The sequence below is a fragment of the Lygodium microphyllum genome, chromosome 7, assembly GCF_053477565.2.
Source record: "Lygodium microphyllum isolate KBCC chromosome 7, Lygodium_microphyllum_v1.1.10, whole genome shotgun sequence".
Lineage (NCBI taxonomy): Eukaryota > Viridiplantae > Streptophyta > Polypodiopsida > Schizaeales > Lygodiaceae > Lygodium > Lygodium microphyllum.
In genome coordinates this window covers 122,044,238-122,060,582 of record NC_141141.1, presented here as the reverse complement: position 1 = coordinate 122,060,582, position 16,345 = coordinate 122,044,238, and the positions used below count along the sequence as shown (strand labels likewise).

Here is a 16,345-nt window from a genome sequence, read left to right as displayed (position 1 = left end):
AAATGGGGACACCAAAGGTACGACCAAAATATTAATGCATGTATATATGTGTGTTCTATAAGTATGTATGTAGCATTAATTAACTAGTCCCTTGCTTCGTCATAATCTGTACCTAGCTTTAATACCAATCAGACTGCAGTTCTGATATCAATGTTAAATCTCACCATAGCTTGGCACTTCAATACACAAAATTGATAAGAAAGCACACACAACACATGAAAGCATAAAAGCATGAATTCATTAAAGCAAGAATTCCATAAGCAAGTGCCTTGGATTTTTACCTTTCTAATCAAATAAGTGAATGTCCCCGACATAAACAGCACCTAAGCATATCCACTCATTGACAGTGCCAATAACATAGCATCCACAAAATTTGATCACTGAAATTCCACTATCATTGTTTTCAAAGAACCTCTACTAGTAAAACCTTTGAAAGAATCCTGCGGGTAAAATACAAAATAAGCCACGCAAATTACTCCTAAGTACATAAATATAATGGCTAGATAAACAGCTAGTTTGGCAGGCTGTACTGCTAGACTAAATGTCTGAGTGTTGAAGCCCCGTCTCTGCATAAAGGCATCTCCTCTACAGTCCAATATTATTGCAGCCCCCTTTTTTTTTTACTGAGCCATAGAAATAAGTGCCAAAAAAAGTAACCCACACCATTGTCAGCATAATGACAGGTTCAAGGCAACAAATTACATCCCTTGATTGATAATGCTTGTAAAAACAATCACCCTAAAGAAAGCATCCTTAACACAGGGCATACAATAGGTACGGCAAAAGCATCCAGAATAGATCCAAATAATGCACTAATGATGGCAAGATCCTTCAATAACGTCAGTGAAGCTACGAGCATTAGAAGGTGACCTGTCAAAATTCCATCTATACTTGTAAAACAGCTTCTTGTACTTGAGGATAGTCTGTGTAAAACTTAACGTTGAAATTCACTTCAAGCCACGGGGCGGGGGCATAACGTTAAAATTCACTTCAAGACACGCAGTTGTTTTTTGCCTGCACCCCGTGGCAGACTTCACCCTTCTACTGCTAGATAAATCATAAATTCTTGTACAAAAAATGTCCAAGGTAGGCCGAGTGTAGAGGGACGACACAACATATACATGTGTGAAGATCTCGTGCATACCAGGCTCTGCATCAGGTGACAGACCACCAATCTGTCTACATAGCATGAACAGGAAACCCCAAAACTATACAACTGTCAAAAACCACACAACCTAATAATGGAAACTAATATAAATTACAAGAATACATTTACGATCACGGCCTCCCTCTATAACAGTTAGAAACAACTGAATCACACTTCACAACTGTATGCCACAATAGGCAGGATGATAGACTCTCCTTCAATCAAATGGACATTCCACCAGGATTGCAAAATTGTAGAACCATAGGTATTAACAAGGCTTTGAGAATCTGCCATGAGGGCATCAATACTTCTTTGGCAAATTTGCCATCTGTCTTCAAAAATATCACATAAGCTGTGTATTTCTTTGAATTTTTGCTAAAATTGATGTTCTTCCAATTTCTTATGATATTACAGAGGGCATCAATGAGATGTCTGGGTGATGACTTCCCATTGAACCAAATCTTAATCAGCCTACAGTATCCCAACCCTCTGGCAATCACCAGCTCAGATTGGGCAACAAAGAAAACCTCATACAACCTTTCTTAATCAGGCTGCAGTATCCGAACCCTGTGGCAATCACCACCTCAGATTGGGCAACAAAAGAAACCTCATATAAACAATCTTAATCCAGCAGCAGAATCCCATACACCCCTAGCCACAACTGAATATGAAGAAATTGTAGCTCATTTTGATGCAGCACTGTATACCCAAAAGGAACTGTTTGTAGAACAAATTTACAGGTCTATGCGAAAAGCTGTATGGCTGAAGGCCTACAAAGTCAAAGATCCTGTGCTCATTTGAAGTCTTGGTGCTATAACCGTACACAATTTGTGTCACTCTGCTTCCCTGTTTGTCACCACCGGCTATTGAAATTTCTTCCACCACCTTTTGACATACATCAGATTTAAACTTGCTTCTCCTTGCCTCCAATAGCTTTGCTACTTAAGAAGAGCTCAATCATTGGCTATTTGCACAGATCAAAAATGCTGCCTTCAGGAGCAGAGGCTTGTTATGTATTCTACAAAACAGCATTCAGCAGCTTATACCTCTGACCCCATTGAATCCACAGGTGTGCGCTGTATGTCAATGACACAAATTTTGATGACCTCTATAGGGTGGCTTCTTTTGATTAAACATGTAATCTCTTCTGCTCTGAAGATGGTTCACAGACTCACCCTACGTATTGCAAAGCATTTGAAGGGGTGCCCGGTAGGGACACATCATCCTACACAAACAGGCAATAAAAGAGTACACATCATTCACGCCGTTGTAGCCTGCGCTGATCATGTTGAATCCTATCCTGATACATTGGCAGATGAAGTATCCCTTTGATTTCACCAAGAAGAACTTCTTCTGTTATGTTGTCCTCAATGCTTTCCATCACCTGAACATCCAGAAAACATTAGGCATTGCAAACAGCTCTTAGTTCAGAACCTTTTAAACACAAAGAGTGGCTAATCTACCTTTTGATAAGTCCTCACTCCATTGGGGTGATTCTTATCAGTTCTGATCCGCATAAATTCCCACTTTTGTTGATCAGCTAGCCAGCAGCATTCAATTATTTTTCCAGAATAGCTAATGGGATCTGTTCCATCTGGTTATCAGTTTTTCACAAAAGTGCAAAAAAGTTACACACAGTTAAGATGCTGGCTCCTCCAACACAGTACACATTTAACTCTAACAAAAACTCTAGTATATCAATGATCAAAATCCCTGGTATGTGTATCACAAAAGAATAAATTAGTATAACTAAGACATCACTGCTTACAGGTTTTATCATGGCTTTTTCCATAAATTGTAACAGATTGATTACTCGGCTTCCCAAACAGATGAGCATTGAGAGAGCACAATTTGGAAGTAATACTAAAACAACGAGCATAATAATTTGGGTGATAAGCAGATGAAGACCTGCCCAATCCTAGAGGAGTCTTTACTTCTATTTGGACAATAGTTAAAATAGTATAAAAGTTCCTATGTTGAATATACAGCCAAAATAGGTAGAAGGATTCAAATTGAGCAGGTTCAGAGCAGAGCCAGAAGTCAGTCAACATTGACATAGGCAGGGCATCTCTGTGCCTTTCTTGACAGATTTTTGAGGAAACAAGATGAGAACCTCAGACCCAAATAATCCACAAACGTCACATGTTCTTCAAAGAAACATCAATGGTTTTCATGTGTACGAGTGTGTGTGCCCGTTTTTCATCGTTGTGGGTAGGGTGGTGTGGTAGTGGTAGAAATGGTGGTGTTAGTATGCTCTAAGATAAAGTTTTGTTAAAATGCCTATTTTCAAGGATAAGAATGTCAACCTTACATTTTAGAGATCTTGTAAAAGAACTCTCACACAAGACGGCATTCCAAGCACATCTACAATACAATATCAAAATGTTGCATTGTATTGCTGATGCCACTTATAGATTGTAATGGTCTGTGCAAATCTGTTCCACAATAACAGCATCAACCCTTTTGTGTGCAACCATGAACCTAGAATGTTTTTGGAGTTACACACATGGATGCCTACTAAGGTCATAAAGATGAAAGTGTAGTTGTTTCTGAGCACATATGGTTTGATGGAGGAGGCAGCTCTAGTCAGAAATGCATTTCCTTTCAAGAACTCTCACACGAGACTGCGTTCCAAGCACATCTACAATACAATATCAAAATGTTGCATTGTATTGCTGATGCCACTTATAGATTGTAATGGTCTGTGCAAATCTGTTCCACAATAACGGCATCAACCCTTTTGTGTGCAACCATGAACCTAGAATGTTTTTTGAGTTACACCCATGGATGCCTACTAGGGTCATAAAGGTGAAAGTGTAGTTGTTTCCAAGCACATATGGTTTGATGGAGGAGGCAGCTCTATTCAGAAATGCATTTCCTTTCTTAGTCAGCTTAGCGTGCATTTCTTGATTTTGCCATGCATCTATCAACCTACACAGCCCCTACAAGATGTGATCTACCCTACCAGCTCCTGTCTGCATTTTCTCCCTGCCACATTGGCATTTCTCGGCATTTTCTGGTGCTAGTCAGCCAGCTTTAGCTGGCCAACTGACACATTTAGTGGCTAAACTGGCTCATCAGCCAATTTAGGGGCATTTCAGCTATTTATAACTAGTGCGCACTTTCAGCAAAACCAGGTGGAAGCAACCAACTGTTAACAATACAAACTAGATATAAGCAATGCTAAACAACAATTTTAAAAATTCTTTTAAGTCCTTGTTGAACTCAACTACATATGCTCTTAATTTTTATCAAGAGAATATACACAAGTAGGTGGTGAATGATATGCTCAAAGCAGCAACAAAGAAGCAAGAAGACAACAAGCTATGGAGGACTTAAATAATACTAAAGACTCAAACATGTAAGATTTTCAATAAACTCCAAGGGAATGTAATAAGAAAGCTGACACTAAAGAGCAAATTTCATCAAACAAATCTCACCTGCTACCTCAAGCTCTCTACCATTCCAGCATCATGAAGAGCAATAGCTACCCAAGAATTTCAACCATCTCAAACTTTAAACTCTTCATCGACGACACTTCTCTATCTCTAGCAAGGACTGCTAGCTACACCCTCCATCTTTGTCTCTACTGCCATCTCCACTGCTATCGTAATTTTCCAACCTGATTTGGTGCTCTCACTAACACTTAGGGCTGCATACAAGGACTGATCAGTCTGTCATTGTACTCAACATTCTTTCCAGATTCAGTGCAAAATTCTCTTTTATTCCTACTGTTGTCTGTCTTCTCCTTTTCTCTCTATATTCATGTTTCTCTTCCATTGCACACTCTCACATGTTAAGCCCATTAAATGCAAAGGTGTGAATTGGCAATTTACTGTTTTGCAGCTGTTTTAACAAGCTAATCGTTGAGTAATGAATTTTTAGCTAAACATCCTCTTCATGACCAAGTGGAAAGGTATGTATGTGAGCTGCCCAAGGGAATCACGGGCTTTTGCATTAAATCCACTATCTCTAGCATGTCTCAACTCATAGAGGCTGCCGCTACAACTGATGCATTGTTGCATGGGAAAGATTCGGGCTTCAAAGAAAGTGGGAAGAAGCTAAATAAGTTGTCAAAGGTTGAGGAAAGGGGCAGATCTGAAAATCAGCTTGAAAAGAGGTCAAAACAGCAAAGAAAGGGCTGGAAATCAATTGCAAACGTAAAAAATTAAGGGCTGCAAATAGATGCTTTGTTTGTGAACACGACAATTGCATGGCTAAGAACAGTCCCAAATAAGCAGCAAGCTAGAAAATCAGAAAATCAAGGAGATTCCAAGGATAAAAGCCAAAAACATCAATTGGATTAATGCTAGATGTTGTTAATTATGATGATGCTACTAAGTCTTGCACGGCATGGGGAAAAATTAGAGATCAATATGCTTTGATTTTCTTTGATAATGGAGAACAAGCCGATTTTATCCCTATAGACATGGTAGCCCATCTAGGCATCAAAGAGGATGAGATGGGACCCATGGGAGAAGAAGTTATAACATATAAGGGCCATGCTTTAGACCGAAGGATATACCTAAAACAGTTTAAGGACATCTTTTGGATTATATGAGTTTCTTGTCATGCCTTTTGGACTTATGAATGATCTTGGCACTTTTAATCGAATGATAGATCGTATCTTTACTCCACATAGCAAATTTATGGGCACCTTCTTTCATAACATGATTGTCTACTCAAATTACATTGATAGACTTGGAGGGAAGGGAGATGACCTTCTGAGAGGGGGCCCATTCATACCCATATTATTGTATACAAATGACATAGTCCTCACCTCCAGTACACAAAAGGGATTGTAGCGCCACTTAGGTGCAGTACAAGCCTTCTATTAGGACATAGATCTCACAATGAACCTTAGGAAAACCAAGGTTATGGTGCTTAATACTTCCTCTCAATGGATTCAACAACTAGTACCCCATTTCACATATGGAGAGAAGACAGTGGAGGTGATACAAAGATATGTTAACTTGGGGATTATATTTTCAAGGTCGAGATCCACTTTGAGGAGGGTAACAAAGGATAGACTAACACGAGGTTATGCGGCTCTAGGATCGATGGACAGCCAGTAGGCACACATAAAATTTCAAGAGCCTCGGACGAAGCTCTAGCTCTACGACACTTTGGTCACACCAACACTTTTGTGTGGGGCCCCCATGTGGAGATTGAACCTCTACCACGTAAGGAGAGCTACACATGATCAGCCACTATCTAGGGGGGAGAATATTTATGAGGGAGGGAGCAGATGGAGAGACCCCTAGTACAGATGATTTCACGAATGATTCAGAGTAAGCCCTCTGTACCGAGTGAGATAATCAGAGTAAAGATGGAAGAACCGCCCATAGTGGCAAAGGCCCTCTTAGAAGCAATGACTTTCTTGTATATGCTCTCGACATTGTTCAAAAAAAGTTACTCCATGCTCTCACTAGAGTCATCTAGACAGCTAGCATTAGAGGGGGAATACTAAGTGTTGGTATGCTCAGACAGAGACATGGCTACGATTGCATGGATTACACATGGATCATCTCCCACAACTACAATATAGCTTGGATTGCCCTCACTTAAAGCTCAACTGAGAGAAACTAAACCACATTATCAGGACGGACATCATTCAAATACACACAACCAGGACATGGATGACACCTATTGAGGACCTAGGGATAAAGATGGCTTCCTGTCGAAAGCATCTTCTGCACATATCTCTTGATGGCTTTGTTGTCTACCCGAGATACATGGATATACACCTATCTCATGCGGTACGATGTGACATTGGATAGCTCCATACATTCTCACACCAGCAACAGATTGAGACACGTAGTCTCATACCAGCAACAAATTGAGACATGTAGATACTGCTGTGCTAAGAAATGTACTTAGCCACTTAAAAAGCCCCAAAACATGCTTATTTTAGGCTTATTTTAGCCAAAACCCTAAAACGGGGAGCAGATCGAGAAAGTTAAGTGGGAGAGGATCTAGAATCCTAATTTTCTATAAATTGGTAGCCAGCCCTCCACTCTTTCACAATCTCAGGCTCCGTTTTTAGTCTTTCTCTCTCCTCACTGCTGTCTGCATCAGATCCAATTTCTCACTGCTGCGTTTGCTAGTGTTCGACATCCGGAGGTTGCCTTGCTGCGATTCGGGATCCGTTCGGAGTACGACACACTCTCCAGCTCATTATCCCTGCCTTAATCCTAGAGATACAGGAGTTCGAGGTTCAGTATTCATTCACTACATAGTGTGTTTGCTGCATGAGCATCGTATTATTAGTAGTCATATCATTTCATTTATTCACTATGCTCATTGCCTTTGAGTTACTCTAACCCTAACCCTAACTGTATTCTTTTTATCAGTCTGTGCTTTGTCGTACGGTTTCTATTTATGTTTTTGTGTTAGGGTATTTTTCTTTACATGATATCAAAGCCTGGTACTCCCTGAGAAACCTAGGCCTTTGATCTGAAAGCTCTTCGCAAGAAGCAAGAAGCAAGAACAACAGTAGGTTCAAATGACTTTGAACACATCAACACCGATTCAGTCTCCAGATCAGCCTATGCCGAGAACCGAGCGAGAATGGGCCGATCAGCTTGCTCCACAAAGTTCCGACATGGTGGGAGAAACATCTGAGTACATGGAAGAAAAGATAGGCAAGCTTACCTCTGAGAAATATAAACTGATCATAGCCTATCGACAAAAGAAGATTGAGGAGCTCGACCGAAGGATTGCCCTTCAAGAAAAGCTTCTAAATGAAGGTATGCATAGATTTCACTCTTCAGATGTTGCGCGTAAGTCTGATGATGTTGCACGGCCGTCGACACCTCCATCAGGGATGGGCCCCCCCTCTTGCAGAGCAAGATCCGGAGTATGTTCCATTTTTCAGACTCTTCCGTCCTCTCCAGTGCAAGGTACTTTTGATTCCTCTTTTGTGCCTTCTTCTTTTACCTCTTCTATTTTGCAATATACTCGTAGAGATCATGTGGAAGAAAGAGTCCAGTCTATTGACTATGGAAAAGTCCTCTGGAGGGCCAATTCTTATATGTTAACACACGTCGCGGGGATTATAAGAAAAAGCTAGGTAACTCTTCTTCTGTCCTTCCTTCTTTTCCGTCTACTTCACATAATCAGAATGAATTTGGTGTTCCTTTCACTTCATTACATGGTGGTGCATCATCTTCACAGTTTCATTTTCAGTCTTTAAATGATAAAAATGAACAAAAAGAATCTGCACCTCATACACCTCACTTTCAAAACCCACCCATCCCACCACATTCTTCCGTTGCTTCACTACTTCCATTTACACCATTTATATTTCCATTTCAAACACCTCATGTCGCACCGCACATCACTCTGGGGGGCTATGGAAACATAGGCACATCCTTTAGGACCTCATCCTTCCCTCAACCGGGTAGTGTTCCACCTACCTCATACACACTTTCGAGATCATTGCAGCCTGGGTATCCCACTCAGTCTCCCGAGTGTGGATCAATTACCTATGGGGTCTAGTGCAGGGGTTGGAACCCCAACCCGATCCCGCATGTGTTCCATACGAGGTCGTCCGCTCATGGAAGGCTAGAAATGCCTCCGCTATTGTTGAGCTGATGTAGGGCTTATTGCTAGAGTTTCATTCTCAGCTTTAGCATTTTGACTTAGCGTCAGAGCGATGGACACACTTGACTGACCGCTATGCAGCTCGAGATAGGACCCGTCGTATTAATCTTGACCATGAGCTTCAGCTTTTCAAAATCACTGACCGAGATGACTTGAAAGTCAAGTTGGCTGAGTATCGACGTCTCCTCGCTGAATTCTCCACTACGGGGACTCCCAAGTCCTTTGACGATCAGGTCGCATTGTTCCTAAATAAACTCCCCAAGAAATACTTCAATTTTGTGGAAGAAATAGTTTCAAAGCCTACCATGCCTACATTCTATGAATTTGAGTCTCAGCTATTGCATTACACACGGTGGTTCGATCAGTTTCATATGAATTCCTCTTCAGAGGGGGCTCTTCTTGCTCATTCTCAGAAAGGGTAACAAGGGAAGGGCAAAGCAAACCAAACCTCCACTCAAAATCAAAATCAAACTCAAAAGATAAATCAATCTGGGGATTCTCAAGGAAACTCCCTGTCACAACTCAAACCTGGGTGGCAGAATATACCTAAAAAGAATAGGTATTGTCAACATTGTCAAAAGGCTGGCCATTTTGACGACAAGTATCCATCAAAGGCATAAGACACAACACCAAAACCTAAGTCTCAAACCCTCGCCCCTCAGTTGAGCAACCCCCAGCAGGGGAGGCAGGGTGATGGCAAGGGGCAGTTTAACGGTCAAACTCACACTGCCACCGCACAGTCATCTCAGATGACAATGTTCTCAACTCCAGAGGGCTTATCTGACTGGTCTACAAAGGCCCATATCATCTCCATAGAGACATCAGATGCGAGTCTCGTCCACATCTGTGAGTTGCCTCCCGACGAGGTTACTGCAAAGGCCCACTCGTCACAGCCGAGTACTTCAGCTCCAATTTGGATTGTGGACAGTGGAGCTACACATCACATGACTCCGATAGAGGACATTTTCTGTACCCAAGCCCCTGCAGCCAGGCGGGTCCGTATAGGAAACAACTCCTCGGTCAAGTTTCACGCTCAAGGTTGCATCAGTTTTGCCACTGACAAGGGTCCGGATCTGGCTTCGCTGGACAATGTATATCATGTCCCTCAGCTTGGGGTCAACTTGTTATCTGTTCAGCAGCTTTGTCGGTTGGGGCGAGCAGTTTTCTTTACAGCGACCACAGTCGAGGTGCTTGACTCTCTGACTGGTTTAGTGATTGCTTGTGGTGAGGCACAGCCTAATGGCCTATATCACATGACACATTTTCTGACTGAACCGACCGCCAAAGACTCCATGTTCCATAGCTTCTAGGCCTTAGCCACATCTCGAGAGCCTACGCACAATGAGCGTCTTTGGTATTTTCGCTTAGGACATCTTGGTTATGACTCACTTTATGAGTTGTTACGCCGTGAGCTGGTTGAGGGCCTTCCACGCCTGAAGCTAGCTCGAGATGTCTGTAAAGCCTGTTAGCTCAGGAAGCAACACCGTACCCCATTTCCTCAGCAATATACACATAGAGCTGAGGAGCCTCTTAGATTGATTCTCGTTGATCTTTGTGGGCCGACATCCACTGTTGCTTTGAACGGCGTGCTATACTTATTTTTTATAGTGGATGATCATTCTCCATACATGTGGGTGTACTTCCTCAAGCATACGTCAAATGCTTTCACATATTTTTCTGCTTGGGTGTTGCTGGTTCATAACCAGGCTAGTCGTCATGTTGGGTGCATGAGAAGTGATAGCAGTGGTGAGTTTATCTCCCACGAGTTTTCCGAGTTTCTACAGAAGCATGGCATTTCTCGCCAGCTCACCTCTCCCAACTCCCCCTCTCAGAATAGAGTCGTAGAGTGTAGAAACTGCACAGTCATGGAAATGGCACGCTCTATGCTATTCGCAGCAGAGCTTCCTGAGCATCTTTGGGACGAGGCTGTTAACACTTCAGTGTATATCCTCAATCAGTGCCCGACTGCGCCTCTTCCTCAGAAGACCCCGTATAAGGCATTTTTTGGCTCTCGGCCTATTATTTTCAATTTCAAAGTCTTTGGGTGTCGTGCGTACACACACACGCCTGATGACAAGATAGGTAAGCTTACCACTTCGGATTAGACACGGCCAGTGGCCAAGCCTCTTGATCCTACTCTCCATTTGTCGAAGGATACCCTAGGATAGCCCTTCGATGCACACACCTATCATTCTGTTGTAGGAAACCTTCTTTGGTTAATTCACACTAGGCTAGATTTAGCTTACTTAGTCAGTATTTCACAGCACCTAGGATGTCACATTGGATTGCATGTCTTCGTGTGTTGCGTTATTTGTGGTGTACTTTTTCTTATGGCTTGACATATGGTTCATGTTTGCAGGGATACACTGATTCTGATTGGATAGGAGATCCTGACACCCGGCGTTCCCATGGCAGCTACCTTTTTATCTTGGGCACGGCTCCCATTTCTTGGTCCAACCGTAAGCGAGAGACGGTGGCGGCTTCCATGGCCGAGGCTGAGTACCGGGCTCTCTTCGATGGCACCACCGAGGCCATCTATCTAAGGAGTTTACTGGCGGCGCTTCATTTTCCATGTGACTCTCCCACAATTGTCTACTGTGACAACTAGAGTACCATTGCCCTTGTGGGCAATCCGATCATCACACCACGGACACGGCATAAGGGAGTCCACTTCCACTTTTCCAAAGAGCAGGTTGAACTAGGTACTATTCACCTAGAGTTTGTGCCTTCATCAAATAATTTTGTAGATATCTTAACCAAAGCGATCAACCGGCCGGTTCTTCAGTACCTACTACCCAAGATCTGCTTGGGTATACCCTCCCCTACTTCTTCAGCTTGACGGGGAGAGAGTGCTTCCCTCTTGCTTTCCCTTCCAGTTTGAGAGGGGGCGGAGCAGCTCCTACTCTTGATCGTGACAGTGACGATGCTTACAGTCTTTTAGATATTACATTCACTTATTCTTTTGTATTGTATTATGGGCATTTGTAACTTCATCCGCACTATCAGGATGACCTAATTGTAAAAGGGCACTTGGATAAGTGAACACTGCCCCTGCGAGGGCACTGTCCCAGTAACACTGTTGCATAGCATATTGCATGAGCATGACATCTTGCATCTCCCTTTGCATTACCCTATGCACTAGCATTCTGTTCATGTCAACATGCATCTGTGTGCATTTATCCATTTTCGGTCTTTTGGAGTGGTTGACTCTAGGATCCACCATATTCGTAACATAACACATGGCAGTTCTCCTAAAGAAAATTTCCCTACCCTTGCTTGCTTGCTTTGCTTGTCTTGCTAAGCCCACCGTTTTTTTTTTTTACCTCTCACATATTCAACACATAATTGGCACATACACTCACTTTTATCATCCTTAGGCACTTATCCTCGTCAGTGCGAGGAATTGGCTTGCTAGTTTTGTGAATAACTTAGGCTTAAAACTCTCTTTATCTTTTCCTATCTGTCACTTAAATCGGCCACTGTCCCTATATTACTTATATATTTTCAAAACACTTTTTTTTTAAAAACAAAACAAAAAAACAAAACAAACAAGTCCATTGTTGATTCCATCCGCCTTTGTAGGCCTTGGTAGGCCCTTGGGCAGCCGACGAGCACCCTTGGTCCGATGCCCTGACCTCTCTGGGGTGATCACTTGGGCTCCCTTGGTAAGATATCCATCGCCTCTGTAGTCTTGGTAGGCCACTAGGCAGCCAACGTGCACCTTTTGTCCGATGCCCTGGCTGCTTTGGAATGGGACGCCTTGGGGTAAATCAAAAGTTAGGCTAGCCTACTTTTCTCGCCCTATTTTAGGCCTAAGAGGAGGTGTTGTGCTAAAAAATGCAGTTAGCCACTTAAACAGCCCCAAAATATGCTTATTTTAGGCTTATTTTAGCCAAAACCCTAAAACGGGGAGTGGATCGAGAAAGTTAAGTGGAAGAGGATCTAGAACCCTAATTTTCTATAAATTGGCAGCCAGCCCTCCACTCTTTCACAATCTCGTTTTTGCAGGTTTCAGGTGTTACCAGCTTGCTGCCCACACCCCGGTCACGAAGGACATCTCAACCCTTGCTATCCATCATTGTTCCCTACAATCTAGCACCTGTTTCTAGCCCCCCGCATGCTGATTGCTATTGTTTCTGCCTGGCGACTGACTACTGTTCATCTGCATTGCTGTCGTGCAGCCTACCACGCCAGCAAACTGCTGTGTTTGTACGCTCCAGCTCTGCCACCCTGACAGTTTTCTCTCTCGTGTCTGTAGTCGCTGTAGTCTTTCTCTCTCCTGTAGGCTATCATGTCTACGTTTTTAGTCTTTCTCTCTCCTACAGGCTCCGTTTTTAGTCTTTCTCTCTCTTGCAGACTGTCTTGCCTGCGTTTTTAGTCTTTGTCTCTCCTGCAAGCTCTGTTTTTAGTCTTTCTCTCTCCTCACTGTTGTCTGCATCAGATCCAGCTTCTCACTGCTGTGTTTGCTAGTGTTCGACATCCGAAGGTTGCCTTGCTGCGATTCGGGATCCATTCGAAGTACGACACACTCTCCAGCTCATTATCCCTGCCCTGATCCTAGAGATACAAGAGTTCGAGGTTCAGTATTCATTCACTACATAGTGTGTTTGCTGCATGAGCATTGTATTATTAGTAGTCATATCATTTCATTTATTCACTGTGTTCATTGTCTCTAAGTTACTCTAACCCTAACCCTAACTGTGTTCTTTTTATCAGTCTGTGCTTTGTCGTACGATTTCTGTTTATGTTTCTATGTTAGGGTATTTTTCTTTACAGATACTGCACAAACTCCCTTTCCCCAGAGAACAAGATTTGCTAGCTCTGTCAGATCGAGCAAAAGACAAAGAAGCACTACTTACGCAAATGTCCAAATATTATGAGATCAAAGGCTGCTTCCATTGCTTGTTTAGAGAGGGATTTGAACCACTATCTAGAGTGAAGGGTTTCCTAGATCAAAGATATCTCGGCCTCTTCTTTCTAGAGCTATGCCATCGTAGAGAGCATCTCTTACGAAACCAAGAGCAGATAGGGAACCACACACCACCACACACTCACAGAGTTCTATAGAGCATCAACTACTCCCTCGACTACAAAGCCCTCATCGAACCAACTAGTGGAGCCAAGACATGGAGCTGCACACCAACATACACTCACACAATTCTACAAAGCATCGACTACTCCCTCCACTACAAAGCCCTCATTAGACCAACTAGTGGCCCCTCCACAAGGGACCACCCTAGACATAGCCACAGAGAGATGCAAAGCTCATCGTCCACGCCCAGTTGATCCATGACCCCACAGGAGACAACATCTACAGATATAGAGGATACTACACCATCATCGAGGAGCCATACCCCACCGCTTCAGCTTCTCTATGTTAGATAGACCCATAAGAGAGATCTTGGGATGAGGGTGTCTCCTGAGAAGTTCCACATAGGCGCCCCCTCTCTCCCTGGTTCTGTGGCACACTGCGAGACTACTGCAGGGCAGCGCATATGCAGGTCAGGCCAAGACAGGCGCAAGAAGTCAGGCTGAGATCACAGCCAGGGAGTGGCGACCTGCTTCCATCACGGCTCATCTCGCTCCTACCATCACCCTACTCACCTGTTACCGCCATCACGTCATCGACGCCCACTCAGACCAACCGCTCGTCCGAGCCCCCAAACCTCTCGTCCAAATCCCCGACACTCCTCGTCCAAGTCCACTCACAATCGGACGCCCTCTCGTCCGACTCTGCCACGTGGTAAACCCCTTGTCCGAGTCCCCACAACCGGACGTCCCTCGTTCGAGTCCCCGCCCTCATCCGACTCGGACACTGCCCCGAACACCCCTCGTCCGAGTCCCCGCACAATCGGATGCCCCCTTTCCACGTGTCCACGCTCCTCGTCCGAGCAATCGCCATCCCTCCTCTCTTCGTAGCACCTCCCTCCTCTCTTCGCCACCTCCCACCACCGCCCATCACCCATCCACCACCACAATGAGGCCAGATGCATACATCCCCTGAGGAAGGGATGGGCTCAAACAAGACATCCCTGTCACCAGGCAACCGCACAAGAGGGAAGAAAAATGAGAAATACTCAGCGATTTGGAGCAGCATTGACAAGGTGATAGACTACCACACAAGGAAAGGCATGGAGGCCCTCCGAGATGTATGCAAGGCGCATGACCAAGATATCAGCAACATCAAGGAAATCATGGCAGCAATGTGTGCGGAAACGGCACACCAAATCAAGGAGGAAATAAGCACGGAAGTACAAGAATGGAAGAACGAAATCTATGCCGAGATCACATCACACTTCACCTCCTAGAAGGTGGACATTGAAACGTCCCTCCAAGAGAGAAACAGGGTGATCGAAGAACCGAGGCACGAGCTCGATGAATATAGAAACCAATTGGACCTACTCAAGAAGGAGGAAGGAGAAATCATCGAAACAACGCCCACCAAGGTGCAAACCGAGATCAACGAGCTGAAGACACAAGTAACAAAGGAGCTCAACACATGGGCGAATATAGTGAAACAAGCACAAGCCGAAGTGGCCGAGAACTCCAAATGGATTGAGGTAGACAAGAAGTCACCAACAAAGAAGGAGGAGTTTGTGAATGCAGCACTGGAGGAGGAGAAAAGGAGAAAGCTTAGAGCGCTCCACATTCGGGTGGTCAGATGGAAGGAAGGGGATAGCCCCCTGGCAAACGCCAAGCGGATATGTGAAAAGCTAGGAGTAGAGGACCCTCAAATAGTGGAGAATGCATGGTGCGTAGGGAAAGACCTCACCAAGGGAAGGCCTCTTATCCTCAAATTTGCCAACTTAGAATCCAGAGGAGCCTTCCTCTCTAAAAGGACAGCTCTAAAAGGGGAAAAAGTCTACCTGGAGGATGACCTCACACCCGCACAGGTGGCACACCGTAAAGAATGCATGCCACAGATCCTGGAGGCTCGCGGCAATATACAGAGATGGTCGTGTCATCATCACAAATAAACACCAATGACGGGGCGCAGCCTATGAGACCCACCTGAGGTTTGCAGTGTGGAACTGCAACGGAGCTATGAAAACAAATGCAGGATTATTCCAGGAGACCTTCAGCGGCAAGGACATCGTCCTCTACACAGAAACCCACAAAAGCCCAAGCATCTACTTACCAGAACTGAGGGGATATAGATGGGAGACGGCATTCTGCCCTAGAGCCCGAACAAAAGGAGGGACCGGAGGGGTGGCTGTGTTGTACAGGGAGGAGTTACAGCCCATGGTGCAAGTCATGCGAAAAGATGAGGAAGCCCGGTTCATGTGGATCCGGATACACACTAATCGCCCTCGAGACATATACATGGCAGTGTGCTATTTCCCACCAGCACACTCCCCATACGCACCACCGAAGGGCGAGTCACCATACCTACCACTGTACGAAGATATCATGCACTACTCCAGCTTGGGGGATGTCATGTTGGCTGGAGACTTCAATGCACGCACAGCACAGAGGCAAACCCCCTTCTTCGAGAGCGAAGACCACATGTACAAAGAGATCGCACCGGAGGAGATAGGACTCAACCGGGCATCACAGGACACAGCTGAATGCACCGAATATGGTGAACACCTA

General features: G+C 44.2%; 1 protein-coding gene across 1 annotated transcript in view; it reads right to left on the bottom strand.

Moving 5' to 3' along the window:
* Positions 1-883: 883 nt before the first annotated feature.
* Positions 884-16,345, bottom strand: part of LOC148033893 (uncharacterized) — a 112,146-nt gene continuing 96,684 nt past the window's right edge. The window contains exons 16-17 of the mRNA XM_087681884.1: positions 2,611-2,741; positions 884-2,531 (exon numbers count right to left, since the gene is read on the bottom strand). Of these exons, the coding sequence (XP_087538010.1) occupies positions 2,403-2,531; positions 2,611-2,741 (260 nt within the window). The 3' untranslated portion in view covers positions 884-2,402. The remainder of the gene's footprint in view (positions 2,532-2,610; positions 2,742-16,345) is intronic.